The sequence below is a fragment of the Anthonomus grandis genome, chromosome 22 (assembly GCF_022605725.1).
Source record: "Anthonomus grandis grandis chromosome 22, icAntGran1.3, whole genome shotgun sequence".
In the NCBI taxonomy this organism is placed as follows: Eukaryota; Metazoa; Arthropoda; class Insecta; order Coleoptera; family Curculionidae; genus Anthonomus; species Anthonomus grandis.
The window spans coordinates 9,005,517-9,030,516 of NC_065567.1; the positions used below are offsets into that span (position 1 = coordinate 9,005,517).

Genomic DNA, 25,000 nt, shown 5'->3' on the forward strand with positions numbered 1-25,000 from the left:
TCATCCTGTCAATCGTGAAATCGGTCACTTGTCTAATACTGGCTATAAGGCCACATTCTCATGTTGGTTGACCAGCCCACTTAAGATCTAAGGAGTTCTTCCAAAACGGTGGTAGTGCGACTATTGACTTATACAGGTTGGGAAATTAACGGTTAAGGTACACACACAAAGAAAGCAGGTTAGCCAGCGCCTAATTTCGGCGCTGAATACTAGCGCCGGTTTTCCCGCTTGTACGTTCCTAAAGAAAGCTGGTTAACTGCTAGTATAAAGCCGAAAGTGAAGGTAAGATCCAGCTCATCCTCCGATGACAAATTTGTGCTTTTGGAAAACGTTTTTCTCCAAATACAAAGATGAAGGCAAGGAGTTCATCCCCTAAATAAGGAGCGAAAAGTTTATGGAGAATATCATCACCTATTTCTGACTTTGAAACAACATGAAGAACGGTTTTTTTCGTATATGAGAATGACATTAAATACATTTAATTATGTGTTGGGAAAAACTGAGCAACGTCTATCAAAAACATGGTGCAACTGGCACAAACAGCCAATTCTCCCCGAAGAAAGACTGGTGATTACTATTAGGTGAGTAAAAATTCATTTTTTGTCAAATTAAATATAATTAATTGAACAAAAGTATAATTCTGAGAAAAAGTTTTAAAAGGATTTAATTAGATACCCTGTTTATCTAAAGTTCAAGCAAATCGGTCGATAATTCTTGCTCCACAGCTGTCTCATGGATTGTAGTTGTATAATTTGCATGTAGAGCAAATGGATACGTGACTTGTGTACTATACGTGGATGAAGAAGAGCACGAACTTCCAGGATAAGGAGAAATTTGAGGAGTTGGTACAAAATGTGATTCATGTCCATAATATGAATATTCTTCGACAATTTGTTGAACGCGCCCTCTAAATGATAGTATTTTGTTTACTGGAATTTATCGTACATAAGGAAGCAAACTTTTAAAAAAACAGATGTGATCATCATCCTCCTTCTCCATCACTCGTGGTCGCTTAGCCTTTTCTTGTAAATATTCCAATTTTTGTTTCTCAATTTTTATCATTTGTTCATTCCAACTTTCAGTTTCCCGTTTTCTTTTAATTGATTTTGTTTTTTTGTTTAATGTTTCTTGGCGTTCTGTTTTGTTTCCACCATTGTTTGCTTCGGCTTCATTTATTTAATTTGTTTTTGGGATAGCGTTATCTTCATTTTGCCATGTCTTTGTTTCGATATCTAAACTTTCATCTTGAACCTGGTCAATTTCTTTATTTGTGTGACTATTTGCGTTTTCGTCTTGCATACTTTCTGCAGTTTGTATACTACAATTTCCACTAGAGACTCTGGCTTTTACTATGTCTTTCAAAAAAATGAGCGACTGAAAATATGGCAATTTTGATACGTAACTGGAGGGTGCTGCATCCCCTGACCGAGGTTTTGGAATTTTTCCTAACTCCACTGCAAACTGGTCACGCAAATACTTCCATTTTTTTCGTAACGCATTTTCAGAAAAAAAAATTGCTTAAATTTTTGTGTTGGAATTGATTAACGTTTATTATTTGTTTCAGGTATTTAGCTACAGGGTGTTCATTTAAGTCTCTGGGATTTTCTTTTCGAATGGGAGCCTCGACTGTAGGGAATATTATAGCCGAAACTGTAGTAGTAATATGGCAAGAGTTACAGCCCGAACATATGCCTATTCCAACAAAAGACACTTTCAAAAAAATCTCTAAAGAGTTTTACAATATATGGAACTTTCCCCACGTGATCAAAACACATGTCACAACTTTCCCCAAAAAATTCTGGATCTATGTTTTTTAACTATAAAAAATATTTCTCTGTTGTACTTCAAGGGATTTCAGACGCCAATTACAAACTGATTGCTATAGACGTAGGTGGTTATGGAAAGCAAAGTGATGACGGCACTTTCCAGTCCTCAGATTTCTAGAAACTATTAACTACCAAGGAAATTGAAATACCTGAACCCTTTAATCTTCCAGGGACAAATACGAAGGCACCATATGTTTTTATAGGTGATGAAGCCTATCCACTTTTAGATTTTTTACTCAAACCTTACGACGGAAAAAATTTGCCTCTGGATCATGAGTGCTTTAACAGCAGACTCTCCAGAGCTCGAAAAACAATCGAATGCACTTTTGGGATACTAACTGCAAAATGGCGTATCTTGTCCAAACCCATCGAAACGGATATACGTGTTGCTGACAATATTATTAAATGTATTTGTATTCTACATAAAACGATTCTTAATAGAGAAGGTTTTGAGAGACACCTAACTAATGTAGAAATTGCGCAAAGAAATCATGAAAATCATGGTGCTGGGAGACCGTCAAATACAGCTAAAACAATTAGATTTATATTTACCCACTTTTTCTCTAATAATCCACTAAGTTATCGTAATTAAACAATGTAATCATATCCGTAATTTCTTCTTGTCTGGTTTGTGTATTTAAGTAATTATAGAGGTATCTATACTTACAGTATTGTAGTTTTTATTAAATAATGAAAATAAACAGGCTTTTATTATTAATAATAAAAACTTACCATTGATCCCCATTTCAGCTGCTATCTCATTCCACAAACTTTGGGTCACGTTCCTATTGCTGTAAGACTTTAGCTGTTTGTTCCACAGCGCAGGTCTTGTACATACAGCAGATATCAAAATTTCGACATCCATTATTATAAAATAAATCAAAAACTCTACTAAAACCCCACGTCTGACTCCGATAATAAGCGAACAAGAATTAAATATTCATTCCGGTAAAATAGTTGGTGCCGATTCACGCTTGCAACAAGCTCCGGCCGGCTTTTTCTATGTGCGGGCAAATTTAAAGGTACACTTAATTATCAGCGCTTATAGGTGCCGACTGCCAGTAAGCAGGAAACCTGCATTCTTTATGTGTGTACACTTAGGCTTTGTCCAAAATAATGGCAATATCGCTTACTCTCGGCCATGAGCGGCCGCCTCCGGTTGTCTGATAGATATTCGCTGTTTTTTTTTTAAAAATAATAATAAGAATTCATATTTTGAGTCGTTGTTTTAACTTCAATTTATTGATTGTCATAAATACCACACAGATGATGTCGCATCTCGATAATCTTAAAACTCCGAGATAACACCTAAAGAAATTTAAAAAATCATTGGAAGACGCACCTAGTGGGCCTAATGCTCAATCAAACAAATTAACGGCTAAGCAAAGGGCATCCATTTATATAAACAGGATTGAAAAACATATTACGGCTGAAATGCTAAAAAAATATGGCAATAAAACTTAATTCTGAAACTGTAGATATGTTGAAACAAAATCTGGCTGAATCTTCAAAATTGAAAAGATTTGTCATGAATGGAATGATGGATGCATATGAATGCTTGAGTGGAAATGCGCACTTGACTATGAAGACATCCATTCTTGTACGCATCTCGCTGACATAGTCCTACGTGCCAGCATTCCTGATGGGCAGATAGACCGCAGATAAGCCAACAGGAATAAATGAAGTAAACTATCACAAACTCTTTGTTGCCTAGAGACTAGTTTGGGCAAATACCAAATAATGGTTAGACTCATTCGTTTCACCATGCCATCTCACTGTAGCTGTAATGCAGTAGTCCTTGTTTTTTTGATTCCAAGCATCTTACAAATGTTCAGAAATAAGTTAGATTCAAAATTTTATCCTTCATCTGAATGTAGCTCCAAAGATACACCAAACCGGTAGATTTATTCTTTTATAAAAGCGTTGGCGACAGCGGAGGCTTTCTGGTTTGGTAGAGGGTAAGTCTCAACCCATTTCCTGAAGTAGTCCATGGCGACCACAATGTACTTATTCCCTGCTTCTGATTCATGAAACGAACCGGCAAGTAATAGCAATCCTTTCAAAGGGACTTCCCAAGTTGTACTGACGCATCAGCCTCTTACGTCTACCTTGGTACTAACTCAGTAAATTTTTCCCTCACTTTTCCCAGGGTCTTTGCTATATTAAGATGTCGTCTTAACACACCGGCATCGATTTCCTCTAGCAAACTCCGAAATTCGATATTTATGCACAACGATTGCCTTCTTTCTTCTTTGCCGTTATGGTCAACCATTTTCCGCCGCAAGAACCCATCTTCCAAAATTAGAGAGTTCCAATATGACTTGATATTGGGAGAATACTTGGCAACTTCTTCTTAAGTTGGCTTCTTCTCTTCCTTTATTAAGGTTGGGATTGTCTGGATATCAGGATTTTACTCTTGGCCTCATTTAATATCCCCATTTTACCAAGTATCATCGACAATGTTAGTTCTTAGCAGTTGAGCATCTTTCTCCTCTGCCAATCTGTTCAAAAGTGGCAGGGACATTGCAAAGTTCAAATCACATTAAACTGCGATAATTTAGCAACCATCGTGAAAGCAATTTTTTTCCGAACTCCAACTTGATAGTATCCATTTTTCATGTCTAGTATGAAGGAGATCTTCGATGCAGCCAGAGTATCCAGAGTGTCATTAATACGAGAAAGTGGATAGCTGGGTTCTTTTTAGTCCCATTGTTAAGTCGCCGGTAATCTAAGCAGAATCTGGTCGAGACGTCGTTCTTCTTTTCCAGCATCGCCGGTGAAAATCATGGACTGCTATATGGTTCTATGACGCCTTTCTTGTCTATGCTTTCACAAGTCTTATCAGCGTTCTCTCTCTTGGCCAATGGTCGTCTTCGAACTGTCTGCTGGGAGGGACGATTATTTCTGGTATTGTTTTTATGCTGGATTACGTTGGTCCTTCGTTTCTTCTCAGTATCAAAAACATCGTCATCGACCAAATGCCTCAGTCTTCTTCTTTAGTCTGGCCTTAGACGACTCATGCCCGACGATGATATCAGCTATTCTAATTTGAAATGGCTTCCCGGTTGATGTTTACAACCGCAAGCCTTATCAAAATATTGCTTAAACTGCAGAGCCGTGTCCTAACCACGTGCCCTTTTTTTATAACACAGGATGAGGATTGACATTCATTACCATTACAAGAATACCCCTTGCAATACGTACAAGGACTGCGGGCTATTTTGCGGCTGCTATCCATCAACCAACAGCCTCGTCTTGTATTGGAGGTTCAAACATGACTATTTCACCACCCGTGGTCTTGCTATTAACGCAGCCCTCCAAAATGATCTCGCTTCGCTCTGGTATCAAAATTTCCTCCGGAAGTAGGTCTAAAACAATGTAATTCTTCTCACCATGCAAAAAAACTTTCTCATCGTCTAGTTTCAGGACTCTCTGCTAAAAGTTCAACTTGAACCCTTGGTGTCTATTATTTTCGTCCCAATATCTCGTCTGTTGGTATGGTGGTGCAGCGAGGAGATCTGAGGCTTGCTAAATGAACAAGTCGACGATCGCCCCTTCGCAACGACTTTTTTTAGTATTCTGGATTGGCGGGAGTAGAACTGGCGCCTTCTTGACAGTGTCTTATGTAACCTGCTTTGCCACATTTCCAACACTCCAACTTCCGGTTTTGATGACTACTTCCTTCATTAACTTCCCTAATAATTCGCTTAACTGATTGCTTAAAACCATTTTTTCCTGGAATCACTTGCCGAACACGTAGGAGTGTGTTATTGGCAGCGTCGAATTCAAGACTCGTGCATCTACTAGCTTACGTGGATATGCTAGTAGTAAGTCCCCATTTTACCATCGCGAAGTCCATCCAGAAAAAATGGATCATGGAACGCCCTGCCAAATATTTCATGATCCTTTCCTGGACATCTAGATATGCCAGTTGAATCAATTGTGCAACGTCGGCTTCAAATTCTTGCAAGGACAACAATAGCATTCTTGAACAAGTATGTGATGATGTAAAGTTTAATAAGCTTTTTATTGTTTTTGTGTGTATTAATATACCTATTTAATCTAATTTAAAAGTTTATCAATCACATTATATACAATAGATGCTATATTTAGCAGGTATTCAAATAAAAATATTAAAGCAATCATAGTAAGAGAATATAATATTGCGGATGCAATAAAGAATTAGGTTTAACGGTACAACGTAATATAAAAAAGCCTCCTAATAATAAATAAGCCTCCCTATTTAAGAAATATTTTAAGGCCTGCCAATCATATTCGCAACACTAGGTTTATTAGTGTAGGTTTAGTTAGTAGGTTATCATTTCAACGCTCATTCTCTTTTGTTGCTGCGCACTTGTGGAACCAACTGCCGGAACAGATCAAAACACGTAGCAAGAAGGGTTTCTCCTAGCATGTCAGATTAAAGTTACTCTATGAACAAGGTTCTCAAGCTTAGTAAACCAAACATGTCATTAATAATACGACATACTGACTTCAGCATCATATCATATTATATTATAATAATCTTTTTTTTTCTTCGCTATTCCCGCGGCCAGGCTGCCCTTACAGTCGACCCTCGCTTATTGCTAATTGCTAATTTTTTGTTTTTTTTTTCATAACTTAACATTATATTTCTTGTAGTCGTTTTAAATTCTCTCATAGACTAAGTACTAATGATTGTGCTTACATCTGCCATGTATTGATTCTTTTTTTTAGTTTAGTTTTTATATGGAATTTTTTTATATGGAATTATTTAGAAATATTTAGCTGTTTTGCTTGTTATATATAGGATAGTTCACATATGGTTGCCTTAATATAAGGAGCATGTCAAGCGGTTTTTTTTTATAATCGATGAACTATCCTGTTTGTCATACTTTTTTTTTCATAAAATATATATATTTTTTTCTTATTTTGATAAATAAACGATTTGTATTTGTAATATACAGATATAATCATTCAAACTTGGCCTATAGGAAATAGTCTATGAGCGGAAGCGAGAGGGGACATATGGAGTCCGCATGAGACAGACAGAGGGCACAATACATGCCGTTTCCAAATGAATACGTTTGGCAACATTGATATTTTTGCCGCACGGCTCGCCTCTGGTTCATCGAAAAACGAGACAATTCTTATCCCCACCAGACTGCACCGCCAATATGAGATTGCATTTTAAACGTTTAACGGTGTTTTTATTCCTAGCTTCCTGCTTAATCAGCAAAGATTAGATTTAAAAGCGCTCGCTATTTTCTTGTTAAAAATGTGTTTTCTTGAGGAAAAGAGCAAATTGTTAAGTGGTATTATGCCGGCAGTTCTGTCGATGAAATATCAGGCAGAATTGCATTCACGTTCGAAAATCGGCCCATTCCCGTACGCAGCACAATTTTTGCAATTATCCATAGGTTTGAGACCTTTGGGTGCTTGCAAAATTGAAGGCAATGCTACGCAAATGAGCAACCAGCTGTTGTTAGGCCGCTAGGCGAAGAAAGGGAAATTCGAGAGGTTAATGTTTGTGCTGTTGCTGAAATGAACTTTCCTTACAGAACAACAGTACAACCATTGCCAAAGAAACGGGTATTGAGCCTTTAAGGGTTAGAATTTTAAAAAGAAATAAGTACAAGTGCTATAAGTTGCAAAAAACTCAAGAAATTTTCCCACAGGACCATGAGAGGCGGATGGAATTTTGCCATGACGTATTGGAAAGGGCAAATCGGGACGAAATGTTTATTAGTAACATTTTGTTTTCAGATGAGTCCTCTTTCTCTATTTGTGGTAAACATAATCCGTCCATTACAGTGGGTTATTCGAGGGAAAATAAGCACATAAGCATACCAACACGTACATAATACCCTCCTTAGAACATTGAAAGGCCTTTCAATGTTCTAAGATACCCTCAAAAGGTTAATGTATGGGCTGGCATTTTAGGTGATTCAATTATAGGCCCTTTTTTATCGATGGAAACCTTAATGCCAACAAATACCTTAATCTTTTGAGGGCTGAAGTTCTTCCTGCTATTCGAGGGCTCAATATGAATTTAGAACAAGTTTGGTTTCAACAGGATGGTTGTCCCGCTCATAACGAATTAGTGGTACATCAATTTCTCGAAACGTCTTTCCCTGATCGAACAGTCAGTGGAAACGGTACTATTAAATTCGGCCCGCCAGAAGCCCCGATTTAGCCCCCAATGATTTTTTTCTTTGGGAATACCTAAAAGAACAAATTTATAGGCACGAAAATGAACGGGCTACTAATTAATTTTTTTATTTCCTGTCCAATATTTAGTTAATTTATGTTTACAACATTATTGCAGTCGGTTTTTAGTTTATTTTTTGCTGTTAGGACAGGCAGCAGCAAAGACTCAAACGAAACAATTTTTTTTTAATTTACCACAGAGCAGTGCATCCCCGCTTGAACGTCTTAATAATACTGAAAGGTTTCGGTTTCGGTTTCGGTCTTCGGGGGGGGTCCGCTGCTTCGAGTATGTTGTCACAACGTTGCCAGTACTACCGCGATATATAATTCCTATAGGCGAAGTTAGAATGATCATATCTGTATATAATACCTCTCTAGCTACTATTTTAATATCAATGATATGTGTCAATGTAACTTTGTAAAAACATAATTGTATCAGATAGATTTGTGAGTATATAAAAAGCCGCATTGCCGATGGAAGTCAGTTTTTAGTTCAGTGAAGTAAACTTCAGAATATTTGCGCGAGATTTGAATAAGACATAAATTGTTGTAAATACGGTGAAAATAAATATTTTAAATAGTAAGTGATAGTGTGTAAGTGTTTAAATAAACTATTTTCGATTATTTTATTTTACACTGAACGAACGGTAAAAACGCTAAAATATAATAAGTTCGGGTCTCCTCTGCACCCTGCCACTGACGATTCGCATGTTAATATTTTCTGCACGAATCTTTGTTTTATATACTTTCTTGTGGCGATGACTGTTCTATTATTGTTAATATAATTAATATTATTATTGTTACTTATCTTAAATATCTTAGGTGAATAAGCTCTATTGGGATCTTTTCCTTGTTAAGAGCCCTTTGTAAGGTATTTATTTTTAATAGATACATATACAATAAATATTAATCGTATATGTTATGAAAACTTCGTAATAAACTATAAAATTAAAGATAAGCAGCTTACATTTAAACTTTTATTTTTAACCATTAATTACAAGTTTTTTCGTTAATTTTAAATGCTTAAATCTAGTGTTACGGCATTACTATTTTTGTGAAAACAATTAGTTAGTCTTAAGACTATCACTAGTAAGCAGTAGTAGCAGACCATCAGATGTAAAGACCATCAGCGGTGGATAACAAGAACAAAATGTGTGCCAATACGGAATCTAATAATCTGATGTACCTCAAACCGCCTCGAAGATTTGAAGTCTTATTATCAATCTTATTTTCAACTCCGCCTTTACGAAGTTGAAAAATCTGTACCAGATGTCAGGGGAGTCTTTGCAAAAATTTGAAGCTGATATTCCACGTTAGGTTTGACTGACATATCTAGATGTTCAGGAAAGGATCATAAAACGTTCGGCAGTTCAAGCATTTCTAGATGATCATGGTAAATGAGGCAGGCCTTACTAGAATCACATTCACCTAGGCTAGTAGATGCACTAACACTGTCCTTGAATTCAAAGCTCCTCCAGGGAAGGACGATTTTGGGGAATTGGTCAGGCGGATCATTAGGAAGCCTACAGGAGGACGTAGCCGCCAGGACCGGAGTTGAAGTGCTGAAAATATTGTAAAGCATTTCACATAAGAAGACAATGTTTAGAAGACGCTAGTGCCACTCCCTCCAATCCGGAAATCTAAGGAAGGTCGATGCGAAGGATCGATTTTCGACCTATAGTCAGCAAGACTAAGCAAATAGTTCCCAGGTCTGCTCTGCAACACCTTATCAACAGTGGTTCCATCACCGCGTGTGTAGATGGAAGCCTCCGCATTGAGCTGTTGGATATTTGCTGCACGTACCACCGATACGAAAACCATCATGAGACCCAATATAGTAAACCCTGCAGCTTTAAGGTTCTTAAAAGTTCGGCAATCAAAATGGCTTTAAATGTCACGCCGTCCAGTCGACTTGGTCCGGCGAACCCCTCTCAAATAAAGTAGTTCCTGCGCAGCTGCGTTGATTAAAGAGCCAGTAGGTCTTTCTGGTTGCTTGATTATGCGCAGCGTACAGGGATGGGGGACAGATAGCTCGAGGAAAACGACTTAGTTTGTTTCACCAAAGTATTATATCACATTAGGCTGTACAAAGGGCCTTACCACAAAAGGCCAAGGGTAGTACAGGGTGTAACTTTGACCATCGGTTTTCAGCTGAGGGGCGTTATCAACAAGAAAAATACCTAAATTAGGAAATGGTTTTGAATCCAACCCTTTGAATAACTATGCCCCGGGATTCCCCGGAACCTAGCAATCCGAACCAACGCTTCCCTCAGGTAAGGAGACCGACTGGGTAACTTGCAGGTAATTTGTCGCTTCTCCTAAAGGGCAGAGTTACCCATTTACAAGGGTATTCCACCCGTAGGCAGAGACCAGCGGCTTATGTGTCCAACCGGTTCCTACCTGAGGGTAGAGTATCAGCACGAAGTTGTTATCGAATAACTGATGATCTCCCTAGATTTCGATTTTGTATTTATGCCTACAAATTTATAAGTAATATAAGTAGTAAAATAAAGATGAAATACGCGCAATTGCTAACGTTGCATTTTGTGCTTCGCGAATTCGGTTGTGAAATTGATTAGTAATTATTAATTGTTTAAAAATTATAACAGTTGAAATTATTTGTTTTATACTGAGTGTAATTAATTTGGTTGGCATTATGAATAGAGACGGGAGTTCGAGCAAATGTGCATAGTAAAACAAATGTCACGTTTGCCATAGGAAAAGCCACATTTGAACATCCTATAAGAATGGCTGAGATTGACAATGAGGTAATTATCGGGGGAGACATTATGCACTTTAAGGGCTTCGCTTTAATCAGGAACTCCTAAAGATAAACAATGAGAAAGTTGTTTTACATCGTGACAGGAATTACAGTATTCAAGTTCTACTTCCAGTAAAAACTTTCAGTCAAGAAGTTGCGGTTGATAAGACCTTTGCCTGGTCAAGCAAGCCTGGACCTTTCTCCAAACTGTCAAAAAGTGACCAATTCGTAAAGACAAGCATGAGCTACGCATCTTCTTGGGATTATGCACTTACTACCAACTATGTAAACTAGCTATGTGAACGGACTTGCCAATATCGTGACCAGTGACCAGGCTGTCAGAAGGAGAAGGAAGCTCCTAACATTGTCAGAAAGCCTTCGATCATCTAAAAGAGCCTCTGACAAGCGCATTTATCCTGAGCTATCCCTTACCTGAAGCAAAATTTAAAAGTTTGTACTGGGCACCTATGCTAGCAATGTGAACATTAGTGCTGTCGGAAACCCAGTGCTGTCGCAAATCTAGGATGGCCAAGAGAAAGAGTCATTGGCTTTTCTAGTAAGATGCTGTCAGTCTCCAAGTCAGAACGAAACTATTGGTATCGGAAGAAATTGCTAAGTATTCTTCCAACGTAAAGCCTATTGGACACAATGAGACTCTTATTTTGGAAGACCAACTACGGCGGAAATTAGTTGACCACGCTGCAAAGAGAAAAGAAGGCAAATAATTATAATATTAATAATAATAATGTTTATTTTCAAATGCAATATAACAAAAGAAATTTAAAAGTAAATTTAATAAACATCGGCAATAAATACACAATGCCCCCAGCCCTCAGGAGCTAGTACGCTGTGCGAGGACTTGCTGGTATTTTTTTTTTCGCCTTAATATAAACCTAAATTGCAACAACAACAAAACTAAACTAAGTTACAAAACAAACAATCTAAACTATGAATCTATTGCAATTGCAATGCTATTTGCAACGCATAAACTGTACCCAAATATCGGATATCAGAGTTGCTGGGGGCGATCTATATTGGTGTGTCTAGAGTACATGTAAGGGACTGGTGCAAAAAATGCGTTGCACGTGCGGCAAATAATCGGTAATAGAGAAAGCGTTAGCAAATTGGTTGAGCCTTACCCTTTACCAAACCAGAAAGCCTCTACTGTTGGTGACGCTTTAGTAAAAGAATGGATCTGCCGATTTGGTATATCTTTAGAGCTTCATATAGACTAAGGGTGAAATTTTAAATTCAACTTATTCTAGAACATCAGTAAGACACTCGGAATTAAGACAATGAAGACTACTGCATTAACCCGCGGTCAGATGGCATAGTGGAACGTAGAAATAAAACCATTAATCGGTATTTGGCTAGTATATTTCCTGATTGGTTTCAGTTGCTTAGCGAACGATCATCCATGAAAGCACAAGGGAGTCTATGGCTCGAATACTGATAGGAAAAGAACTTTACAAGAAGAAATACAACAACGATGACTTGGTTAATCTTTACGGCACCAAGAGACAAAAGGGTCTGTCACTGAATTGCCAAGCATCCTGGGATAACCCATACAAAGTTCTGAAAGTCATCGATGTTATAATCGGATTTGACATCGATGGATTCATGGTTCATCATTCTTATAGACGAAAGAGTCAATATGGCATCATCTGTGAAGTGCAGCAAGACCTATTTACTGCTCCAGCTAAGTATGATCTAATGCATGCATGGCTAAGGATTTGCAAAAGATTTGATAAAAATTAATAGCTGCGTCAGTCTAACCTCGAATTAGTTAACTTAAAACGAGCAAGCAATCAAGATAGCTGATGAAGAGACTTGTAGAAACATTTTCTATCTGGTTACCAAAGAGTCGTTACATCAGCACGCAATATATAAGGATGTTTGGGTTTGTTGTTCTCTAAAAGAGAAGTTGCTCGCCGAGGACCTGAAAAGCCTGGCAATTCCCAAGTTAGCCCAATCTCAACTCGCGAAGACTCGCTAATAAGGACTGGAGAATAATTGGAAGCAGTAAAAAGTGGTCAAAAAAAATGCAATCAGCATAACATCAGCTTACAAGCGTACAAGTTCTGGTGTGCGTATTATACTCTTCAATTTCATTCTCTGGAGAAATTGTGGATTCCCATTCTTATCAGATGTCCTGTTGCAAGAGAAAACTCTTTATACGATATCGACATCTATTACCTTTAAGATCATTTCATGATGAAATGCGCTTAAGCAGATGGCAATGTGACGATCTTGAATATACCAGCTATTCCGCGTCATTTGGGAATCATCTCGGTGGCGCAAGCGGCGGACACACAGCGCGACATCTTTGAAGACGCATGAAAGCAAATCTTTCCGAACAATGGATTAGCTAGGATATAGAGCCCTCGCCGTTAGAAGGTCAGTTCAAGTCGGAATATTGGCGCAACTTTCAAATCGAAATAAATATTAGTAAATCAGAATAGTGTAAATAAATGTTTCAAGAAGTGAGAACGCGTGTAGTAAATCAGTTGACTAATAACGTGCATCGAGTGTTTTAAGTCACACGTAAATAAATAGTAAAAAAGCTACATACTAGTGAAATAAATGCTTAGGTTGATGAAACCTTAGAGAATAGTTGTGTTCTCAAAAATCCTGAAGTGGATTCTAGTGGAAATAGAATCCACTTCAGGATAGATAGATTCTACTTCCTAGTGGAATTTTTTGATAAAATAGTTTTGTATTTATCCTTTGTTAGGTTGTTACTCGTAGTTGCTATTACTGGCATTTCGTTTGTTCTCTTATCGTCTTCTTAAGATCGTATTCTGAAGAAGTTTCTACTGCGCGTATTAATACATACCTAGCGCAGGAAGAATTCAAAAGTATTTTAACAATAACTTTATTTAACTCATTTTACTTAAGAGTAGGCAAATATTAAAAATTTTTTGTGAATATAAAAAGTTTAAGGTTTACAATAACTGTTTTAATAAATAGTAATCTCGAATTTCATTATTATCAAAAAAAAACAATAAAATTTATAGGCTCAGGATTGGGTACTTAAAGTCTGTGTTAAATATGTTTATTACCAAATTAACGTTTAAATAAAAAGCCAAACATTCCTTGAACTAATATTCACAGCAACTATTTTATTCCGCTTTGTGTGAAGGGGAATAAATAATGATTTCAGGCAAACTGTTGCCAAAATACACAATTTTGGCTTCACTTCGCCAACAGGCGCCCCTTTCTTACGTTGCTTAAGAAGGTGCTTCCTATGACATCGTTCCAACAAAAATGACAAATGACAAATTGTGCACATGCGTAGTTATTGCGCGGGCTGCAAGCAGGGCACACAGCATTCTCTATTCTTTTTCCTCGTGCGACCGGCCATATTGTATTGAATGACAGTGTGAACAATAACAGGCTGAAGTAGCCAAAACAAATCTTCCAACATCTTAAAGTTGTGAAGAGTTTTACCCAATTTGACGATAATGGAGAATTCCTACGGGATCGGCGTAGCTAACAGGTACGCACTTTTCCTGGACGACGAGTCGGATCCTCTAGAAACTCTGTTTCAAAAAGAGCAAGAGAAGGAACTTAAGAAAAAAACCAAAGTCGCCGATAAGGAAATTAAGGCTAAGTTAGAGCCTCCAAAGGGAAAACCGGCACTTCCCGTTCAAAAGAAGACTGTTAAAGAGACGACGACCGCAAAAAACCAGGAAAACAAACGTGATGGCAATGGTAAGCAACAAAAATTGACGGCCATTCCTACCTATTGCATGGACTGCCTACAGATGCATGTGTATAAGTGTATTATAAATTTGACTGCAAAGGATAAATAATTCTGGTTGAAAATAATCTTATATTGTGGTTTTAGAAATTAAATCAAACCAAAAGGTTGATGGGAAAGGAGAACGAGTAGCTAAATTTAATAATGAAAACCGTGAGGAAAGGAATAACAGGCGGAATCGTGAAGATCGTCCTTATAATGGCCCTTCTGAAAACCGGTAAGTAATCCATTTCATGTGACATTACATTAAATGTTGCCTTATGTACATTAATGGTATGGTCTGCAATTAATTCTCATTACATCTTTGAAATTCACATGAAAATTTTTAACAAGGTAGAGAGGAAAAGTGTTATTTTGTCAAATTATATTGCAGTCTGAACATGTGCACACTGCAGTAAAAAATATGACAATTTATGTTTATATTTCTTACAAAAGAAGGATCTAATTTAAAGTGTTGCTAAATTGTTGATATCATTTAACTAATATTTGTTTGTGTCAAATTAAATTAGTCATTTTATGTATATAAATATTAAAACATATATCTATAAAGAATATATTTTTTCAATTAGGTTAGGCTTAGTTGGTTTATCGGTGGATCAAATATTTTACTGAATATCAAATTTCAACTAATCAAGTCATTGTACATTTCTTCCATAACTAGGGAAGTGGAGTGATTTTTAGAGAAATAAAACAGTTTATTCTGAGCAAATATTTTTTATTATATATTGGCTAAACTATTATAAATTCTTATTAGTTTACCAAACTGCTTTTAGTTTCCTTATCCCTAATAACTGCAATTAAAAATGTATTGGGAGCTCCTTTTATTCAAGATTAAAGCTTAGTGTGTTCATTTGTAGTTCTCAACAGGAAACTCAAATGAACCATCCCTAAACATTCTTTCAAAGAAGTCACACAGTTTAATTTTTAAGCTTTGTGGCAGGCCTTCTATGAAAATGTATTCATTATTTTTTTCTTTTGAAGTTCATTGAACAATCAATATATATTTGTAATAAATAATTATAAATGTGATGCATTATTTAAAATTCACATACAATGTTTAAGCTTGATAAAATATAAACTCAGAGTCAGCATTTCCTTTAAGGTAAATAGAATACTGATCTTTAATTTTAGTCTTAAGGCATATAAGTATTTAAGTTCAGTTAAGATTTGTATTACTTTATTTAAGTTACTAATGCTTACATAATTTTAATTTAAAATTATATGAGGGCAAACCAAATAATCTAACTCCTAAGACTTGTTGGGTTCTAAGATAATTTGTCTACATAAAGTTGGTGATTAAAATAATAGCGAAACAGTAATATTTCCTTAGGATCATGCTATTAAGGTTTATGTTAACTTTGAGAATGATTTTTAATTGGAACTATTAAACTTTATTTTTGTGTATTCTTGGTACAAAAGTGTGTTATTTCTTTTCAACCTTGAATTTTAATCACGAAAATTGGTAGTTTTAGATTACTATATAGTTCTTTAATTAATAAGATTAGCAGCTGGTATTACTTACACTGGCAATACAAATTTTTTGTTGGATAATTTTTCAGTGCTTAAGACATTTTGTGGATATTTTTATTTTGGGCAACATATTTGTCTTAAGCATTATTGCTGTTTATACACTTTTATTTTCTTACAGATATCAATGGATTTATTTATTTTTTTTTTTGAAATAAGTACAATGAATGTGCTAAAAGCTGTGAAAATGGCTGTATACATTTTTTTTATAGGGCTTTGGTATCCACTTGCTACCATCTGAAATTTCTTTACAAAAGCATTTGATTATATGCCTCCTACCTCCCTCTGAAATTTCTTTTAGTGTTAAAAAAATAAAAAATGTATCACCATAAATTTGTATTTAGAAAATTACTTATATTGGCCAGGTTAAGTACATAAAACTTCATAACATCTTGCACCCTGAACAGTTTGGTTTTAGGACTAGTCTATCAACAACCCAAGCAGTTATTAGCCTGGTTAATGGCATAGTTGAGGGCTTTGAGGGAGGGGCAAACCCACTGCTCTGACTCTGTGCGACCTCAGCAAGGCCTTCAACTTTGTCAACATATAGCTTTAGAGGAGTGGTCCTTGCTTTCTCCAGATCTCACCTTACTAATAAACATCAATGCACTGGAAACTATGGTAATGTCTCTAGTATTTGTCCTGTAAAGTTTGGAGTCCCACAGGGGTCAGTCATTGGGCCTGTACTATTTATACTTAAAGACGAACCCCTCTTTTTTATTTTCCGATGATATAACATTGCTTTCATCATCTGAGAGTCTTGAGGGACTACAGACCAATATGACTTTTTCGATGAGAGCTTTCAGGACAATTTTAAATCTTCACTCTAGGGAGCACTGTCTTTTTTTCATAGAATTAAAAATTTTAACCCTTCCTTGTATATACATTCTTAACACTCTTGTTGAAATTCATAAAAACAAAGTATATAAATACACAAAGTACTTAAATACAAAAATCAAAGAATAAATCATTGCACCTTAGCCTTTACAACAAATTACAATGTTCTACTAGCCATCTATCTCTTAACAAATTCACTCAACAAAGTACTCATCAGAGATACTCTTTTAGAACACAACTTGAATGAATGACAAATATGCTCAGATCTTGACAGATTTTTTGTTAAATTTTTTTGTACTTTTTTATTACTATTATAACTTTGTACTTGTTTATATTTCTGCCTATATTTATATGTTTTTGTTTGTATTTGATTTTAAATTTATGTAATGACTTGTAATTATGTATATATTTTTTTAATCTCTTAATTGTTATTGACTATTTTTAACTTCTACATACACTATTTTTCTTGGTTTTAATTTTATGAATGGTGTAAGACTGTAAGGTTACTGGCATCAATAAACTACTACTACTACTACTAATAGTTATTACTGTTCTTTGTTTATTATTAATTTTTTTTTAAAAAGGGCCTTGCCACAAAGGTTTGCACCTGTATAATGGTTTCATAATCAAGGCTTGATCCTATTTATCGTAATGGCTTATTTGTTGTAAATTGGTAATTTTGTTTGTTATTTTAATGGTAAATAAATTTGTTTAGAATTTTGTGGGGAATATTGAGTAATGATACACTGCAAAGGTTATATTATATATAGACAAGAATTTCAAATGCAAAAATATTGATTGACATGTTACAAGTGCAGTCACAATAGCTTAAATTAAATATGTATCTCCACACATATGGCGAAGCCTATGTGGGAAGGACGCGTACTCGCTAGCTGACAGAGGTCAAATTCAAATTTCTTTGGTATTTTTGCGAGTATTGGGTTACTTCATATTGATTTGGAGAAGTACATGTGGAAAATTTATAGTATATTATGACTATGTGTCTTATATTTTGAACTACAGAGTGAGATACCATGAGAAAAAATGATTTTTTTAGTGAATTTTTTTCAATGAATTATTAGCATCTTCAGGAGAAGATGCAAAAACATTAAAATTTGCATTGAAAGATTCGAGTTTTAAGTTTCTCCCAAAGATGCTAACATCGTTAGCAAAACACATGCCAACAGCTCCATATAGCACTTCATCTTGTTTGAGGGCCCCAATTTAATTTAATTATTTTAAATTTTCTAGAATTTGTATACTTATTTGCTTTGACTGTCACTATTCTCATGAAATTATTGGTCTTTTTTGGTAGATACATTGAAGAAAATTTTAAATATTTCTAAATTGTTCGATCATTAAACGCGACGTGTTTTATGACATTTTATTCAGTTTTAATTGTTTAGTCAATATTTAGTTTGGAAACAATTAAATGACAAGTCAGGTTAGACTTTTTGAAGTTGTTGATAAAAGTGTGTTGTTGAAAAATTAATAACATTAAGCTTAAAAGCATTAAACTTCAAAATGGCGGTGGGATGCCAAGTTTTACAAAAAGGGTTAGGGACCAAAAAGTAGTATTTAGGTTGCTAATGATTAGGTGCCAAACTTCAAATTTTTTATCAATTAGGAGAATTAAGAGCCATATTGTTTTTCTTGATAAACAGAGAAGAATTTTCTGAATTGTGGCTTTCTGTGAAAGAATTTTCCAAGTGATTCAAGATGATGTATCATTCGACCCCACTTTCTCTATAAGATTTCAGGGGTGTATCTCACCCTATCCAAGCTGTTGCAGATAAGGGTGAAATAAAATGTTTGCTTTTGTTCTTTCTTTGTTTTACAGAAACTGTTTTCAGCATTTTTTTGTTCCTAATATATGGCCAATTTAAGTTTTTGATTTGTCACCCTGTATATATTAGATATAATGTAAAAAACTAATACTTTTTAAATTAAATATATATTAAATTTAATTTATAAAAGCTCTGTAAATAAAGAGGTTCCTATCATATCAATGAGTTCTATCGGGTTACTCTTGTTTAACATTAGTTTTTTTCATCTTTTTTGAATTTGTACAAAACTGTGTTTAATGAATTTCTTGGTTTTTCAAATTTTTTTTTTCAAAAGGTTAACTTTATGGTTTTATACAATTCCAAATTTTTATGTTTAGTGTTGTTTTTTTGATTATATTTGTCTAGTATTTTTTTTTTTATTGTATTCTAATGGCTATTGTGACAGTAAGTTTATTTTTTTAACTATTTGGTCCAGTACAAATAAGATTAATTCTTAAGTTTGCTTTTTATAAATTATTTTAATTTTGACTGTATTTATTATTTTGTCTATAAAAATGTACATTGTTTTTGAAGTAATAAAGAGTTATTTAAGTTTGAAAATGCTACCATTGACTGTGCCCAGCTGGTAACCTTGCTTAGGTTAAGAATTCCCTCTGGAGATACAGAGTTGGATGGTTTCTTTGTCCCCTTCTATAGGAATAATTTGACTGTTTTTGTTTGGGCAGAAAAATCAGTTTATTAATTTTAAGATTGAAAAATTTTAAAAAGTTTGCTATACATAAATATGTTTTTTTGAATACCATTGGGTTTTGTTTCAATAAATATTAAATTATAGTTTATCTTGATTGCAGTGAGAATCGACCCAGGCGTGACAATGAGAACTTTGAAAACAGGCCGCGCAGAGAAGGTGGTGTTGGTGGTGGTGAAAGAAGAGAAGGTGGTGGTGAAAGGAGGGAAGGAAGGGGTGAAGGACGACCCAGGCCAGGCAATAATGACAGACCAAGAAACAATAGGACTGGTACATTTACTGAACGAAGAGGCAAGAGAGAATTTGATAGACAATCTGGGTCTGACAAAACGTAAGATTTTAGATAAAACTCACATAACAATTCATGCATTTTTTTCAAAAAATTTACATATTTTTGATGTTCTTTTAACAGTTTTTTAGTTGTGATTCATACAAGTAATAACTGCTTTTTACCTGCTTTTACTTCGAATCACAAGTAAAGAGCTACCAAAAGAACTATACTAAAATGTGTTAATTAAGCATAGTAATTAAAGAGACCTTAGTTACGGTACCTTATTAATGCAGCCATGGTTACAGAGGAGTGAAGCCAGTAGAGAAAAGGGATGGTGCTGGAGCTCATAACTGGGGATCAACTAAAGACCTTATTGAGTAAGTGGGTATTAAATTTGTTATCTGAACCATTCTTATTTACTCTTTTTATTTAAAGAGCTGAAGCTGAAAGGCCCAATGAAACTGACCAAAGCTGGGGTGAAAATGACAAACCTGAAGTAAATAATGATGCTGAAAAGAAGTAAGCAAATAATGCAAAAAATTATTATTAAATTAAACTTTTTATCAGTTTTTATTGTTATGCGCATTTTTTTATATAGTAATAATTTAATGTCCCAGTAGAGTATAGGCCTTTTAGACAATTGTTTCACATCTCTTTATATTCCTTATTTTATTATTTAATTTGTTTCTTTTTATTACTAGGGATGAGCCAGAAACTGAACAAGCTCCTGTTGAGGAAGAGCCAAAAGAACTGACTTTGGATGAATGGAAGGCACAACGCGCTGGACGTGCTAAACCTACCTACAACATTCGCAAAGCTGGTGAAGGTGAAGATCTATCTCAATGGAAAAAAATGTTTGAATTGAAGAAAAAGGAAAAAGAAGAGGTAAGATTGTACCATTATATCTAATTTTTCTTAAACAAAAATCAGAATGATTATATATGAACGGGCGGTATGAAATACATTGATTACTGTTCATTACTGAGTAAATTTAATCTATCATAAGAAGCATACAATTTTGTAAATTTGTGAAATTAATCACAATGTTGGTTATTTAGGAATCTGAAGATGAGGAATATGATGCATCAGAATATCCGCAAAGAGTTGGAAGGCAAAAGCATGTTTTGGATATTGATATTCAGTTTAATGATAATAGACGTCCAGGTGGAACAAGAGGCCGAGGAGGAAGTCGAGGTGGGCGTGGTGGCAGAGGAGGGGCTGTAGGCGGTCCACGCCGTGAACCACGTGAAGGTGATGCTCGTGGAGAAAGACGATTCCGCGATGAGCAGGTGAGTGAGGAAATTAAGGTGTGTACCCTTTTAGAAATTCATTATATATTATATAATACGAGGTCTGGCTATTAAATAACAAGACTAATTACGAAAAATGGTTTTATTTAAAAAATTATTCTATAGTCAAATGCTCCGTTTCAATATACTCCCCTCCCCTCAGCACACACATTTCCATACGTTTTTTCCATTGATCGAAGCAATGCTGCAAATCTTGTTTGGTGAGAGCCTTTAGGAACTCTGCTTTTTTTGCCTTATGGCTTTTTTCGGGTCCTTTCGAAGCACTTGGTCGGACTCTTTAAATAACCGAGATATTTGAGAGATTCATATATTGCACAAATACTACAATAGTGACGTACAAAAATATAGTTTTCGTACATAAAAAATTTATAGCTCGCACTACTCGTTTTTTCCGCACTTTAGGGCACCCTCTAAAGGCACAGTCTCGTTCTTTAATAGCCAGACCTCGTAGAAGTGTAGATAAATCGTGAGTTCAGGCAATGATTTCTACACAGCAAAAAATCCTATATTGCATATAGGATTTTACATTGCAAAGGTGATATTTCCTGTTAGTACAATCAAAAGCACAATTTTGAGATTGTTTTTGCCTCCCTAATAACCAAACATGACACTTGCAAAAATCGTATTTGCAATTTTTGTTAATACCCCATAATTTCGTGATTTAGTTTGCTCAATTAATTGTTGTTTTAATAGGTAAAAAAAATTATTTCATTTTTAGGTTGACGAAAAAACACCCAGAGCTCCTAAAGTAGATGATGAAAGGGACTTCCCATCATTGGGTTAATAAACCACACATCTGCTAATGATGATAATTTATCTATCATATACCATTAAAAAGCTGTATATTAAAATTAATTTTTTCCTTTAAAATGTTGGTATTAAAATTTACCAATAATATAAAAAATTCTTTTATCACACATTTTATTTATCTATTTTTGTGTGTTCGAATAGGATTAAGCATCTTGCTTGAGTCATTAGAATTTTTAATTACATAATTAAAATAAAATATGTGGTAAAGAAATTTGATCAAAATATTCATTATATCAAAAAAACCGTGAGGTCTGGAAAGAGTACGTTAACTTTGCATTTGTTAAATTTTCAGTGTAGGCAGTATATAGGTAACTAGTGAGTTTTACACTGTAAATGTTCTTCAGTTAGAGATAATGCAAGCCTTACTTTGGAAAATATTGAATTTTTTCCTAAGAAGACGTAAAACATGCATAGTGGGTTTTACATTTCGTATTGATTATTGATCTTTTATTTTTAATTTAAAGTCTACTTTCTAGAATTTTTCTTTGATATAACCTTTAACAGTGTAAGTAATTATTAATAAAACAGTTATACCCATAACTGCATTAAATTGTGGGTTTGTATTATAATAATCGTAAATTAAAAAAAAACTTTAAATAAACAAGACCTTTGTTGATATTGCGCTGTTTTTTTTTTGTTCATTTTCTCATGAACGAAATAACTGACTGGACATCTATAATTTGATAATTGTAAGGGGGTCGTAATGTCTTAATTCCAATTAACATGTTGTAGGGTTAGACTACCTATTTTGTAAATTGTTTAAAATTGTTCTTGTAAAATAGGATTACACGTTGTTGAGGTGTATTTACAGGTTAGACACAGTACAAAATTCGAGAGCACAAATATTCAACAGAAGTCATAAACAGTTTTTGAGCAGGTTAAAGGTAGTTTTATTTCAATACTAATTTAGGACTAGGCTAGTTTTTGAAGCACGGTTATGACTAATAAACAAAGACTGTTTTTTTGGGATCTATGAATTTTTGTGTTTGGAACAAATTACTGAATTCAGGTGAAAAGTTGCATATTTTTGGCAGTTAAACCTATTTTTTTAACTGATCTTGGTATATGAGAGTGCAAAACATATGTTTCAGAAAATATAAATTTTTATTTTGGTGAGCGTCCGTTCGGAACACAAGATGTTCTTTATAAGTCACAAAATAAAATGAAACATTTTAATAATTTACTATTTAGGGATAGATTCATTACACGGCAACAATTACCTTATTAAATGTTACTAAACGGAACTGCTTAATTATCGATTTATTTTATGGATGATCAGATTGTAACACATTTGCCACTATATACTGTATAAAACACAAATGCTTATTTTGGGGTGTTTAAATCCCGTTTTTTTTTTATATATACCTATCTTATGTTTGGCTTTTATCTTATGTTTATGGTGTATAATATAACTTTTTTGTTCATCATTAACTGTTATAGTTATATTCGCTAGGAGTGTGTATTTTTTTTTTATAAAATGTAAAAATTTAACGTTTTATTAATGTTGGACCTTTACTGGACGTTTATTTGCTGTGATTAACTAACGATTTTGCCTATCAAAAAATAGTTTTTGAAACTGCTTTAAGTTATATGTTTTAAAATACTGTCTTAAACCTGAAAGAACAAACTTTTGTATCTAGTTACTAATATTTATGCTTGTTTACCTTCTATTTCCTAGCTCCAACTGTAACATTATTTACAGCTTACGGTAGTGGAGACGGCTTAAGTAATAAATTGTTAAAGAGTTAGAGTATATATTAATTTGTTTTCGAACACCAGTTTAGTTTTCTTACAATAAAATTATGTCATTTTATTTTATATTTAAAAGAATTAAAGCATACTTTTCACAAATACAACAGGATTATGCTAAAATATATGTTTATTGCTTTCTTAAAAACCCACATTTAATATGTTCATTTGCATGAGGAACTTGTCAGACCTAGTTTGATTGTCCTGAAGTAATTTCTTATTAACTTTCATAAAATGTAGCCAGTCGACTCTAAATGAACACAAATCATCTTTTTTTTAATCTACCTAATGCTTTAGTTTTTCTTTTTTGTTGTTTTTTTTTTTTAACCCAAGATTAAATTATAGACGTTTTAGAGATGACTTTAGAATTTTTCAAAAAAAAAAACACTAAACAAATAAATGAAAATGTTCAATTTCCCATTTCATGATTACGAATGTAAAGCCAATCCAGCAATTTTACTACATATTTAAATATGTAAATGTTTTTTTAAAAATTCATGTAAAAATCTAAGCTTATAACTAAGACATTTATCAATAAACTGGGTTTCATTGAGTTAAGCGTTTTTTTAAACATACACGCCCAAAAAGAATAGAAATAAATTTTGGGTATAAGAACTTAATATCTAAGTGTACTGTCGTGGCGCGTATCCAGGGAAATTCGACTAGGTGAGCCCAGAAGCATCTTCTCTATCTCCATTGAATAAATGCAAAACTATGAGCACCCGGCTGACAAAGAGGAGTTGAAAAACAGTCTAGATTTAAATATTACAGTTTTCTCGGCATTGCTTGATCTGCTAGTTACGCATGTGCATCGCATCGATCTGTCAGTGATCTACATGAAGGTTTAATATTGCCATAAAAAAAACAGCTACCATTCCAATTATGTATTTCATATCACTTAACCCCGTATTGAAATTTGTCGGTGCTTTCACTTATTTTATTGTTGGCATTTAATCTATGAGGGGTAGTCAAAAAGTAAGTTTACCTGTGTTGCAAAAAAAATAGTTTTAGACTATAAAGATAATTTGACTTTATTATTTTACGCGTAAACTATTTTTCTACACAGTCGCCTTAGTGCGGGTATACACGATCCGGTTTCAATAGTCGCGCAGAAATGCTTCGGTGCAGCATTAGTTCAATAAAAACGAAAAGCTCTGATTATATAATTTTCATGTAAATCATAATAACAAAATTGCGGTCAAATTAGGTTTATTATCATAAATTACTTGAAAATTATTCAAAAAGAAATTTATTATATGAGAATATATAACCATACACCAAGAAAATTAAGAAATGATGAAAAACAAAATTAAATGCAGTTTATGTAGAGTTTAATAATAAACACAAAAATCGTAAAAGAAATAGGGATTGCCATTTAAAATTTTAAGGGTAAGTGCACTGGAGGTTAAGGGGTTGAAAGTA

The 25,000-nt window shown here is 34.4% G+C and overlaps 1 protein-coding gene across 3 annotated transcripts; it reads left to right on the forward strand.

The window, feature by feature from the left end:
• The first annotated feature begins 14,081 nt into the window (after positions 1-14,081).
• Positions 14,082-23,703, forward strand: LOC126749005 (plasminogen activator inhibitor 1 RNA-binding protein). 3 transcript variants are annotated; one of them, XM_050458601.1, is made up of 8 exons: positions 14,082-14,490; positions 14,627-14,756; positions 19,542-19,769; positions 20,003-20,086; positions 20,145-20,228; positions 20,411-20,594; positions 20,768-21,016; positions 21,738-23,703. In XM_050458601.1, exons 1-8 carry the CDS (start codon positions 14,241-14,243, stop codon positions 21,801-21,803), a joined length of 1,275 nt encoding a protein of 424 aa, XP_050314558.1. In that variant the 5' UTR covers positions 14,082-14,240; the 3' UTR covers positions 21,804-23,703. The 3 variants fall into 3 exon arrangements, with proteins under 3 accessions (XP_050314558.1, XP_050314559.1, XP_050314560.1); XM_050458602.1 differs by having other exon boundaries at positions 20,015-20,086; XM_050458603.1 differs by having other exon boundaries at positions 14,083-14,490; positions 20,768-20,998.
• Positions 23,704-25,000: the final 1,297 nt, after the last annotated feature.

What these genes read in the sequence shown, in the direction of transcription:
- LOC126749005 (XM_050458601.1), top strand. Translation starts at nt 14,241, where the DNA reads ATGGAGAATTCCTACGGGATCGGCGTAGCTAACAGGTACGCACTTTTC. An exon ending in TCAACTAAAGACCTTATTGA is followed by an intron (nt 20,087 to 20,144) that starts GTAAGTGGGTAT and finishes TTTTATTTAAAG; the next exon opens with AGCTGAAGCTGAAAGGCCCA. An exon ending in AGGTGAGTGAGGAAATTAAG is followed by an intron (nt 21,017 to 21,737) that starts GTGTGTACCCTT and finishes TTTCATTTTTAG; the next exon opens with GTTGACGAAAAAACACCCAG.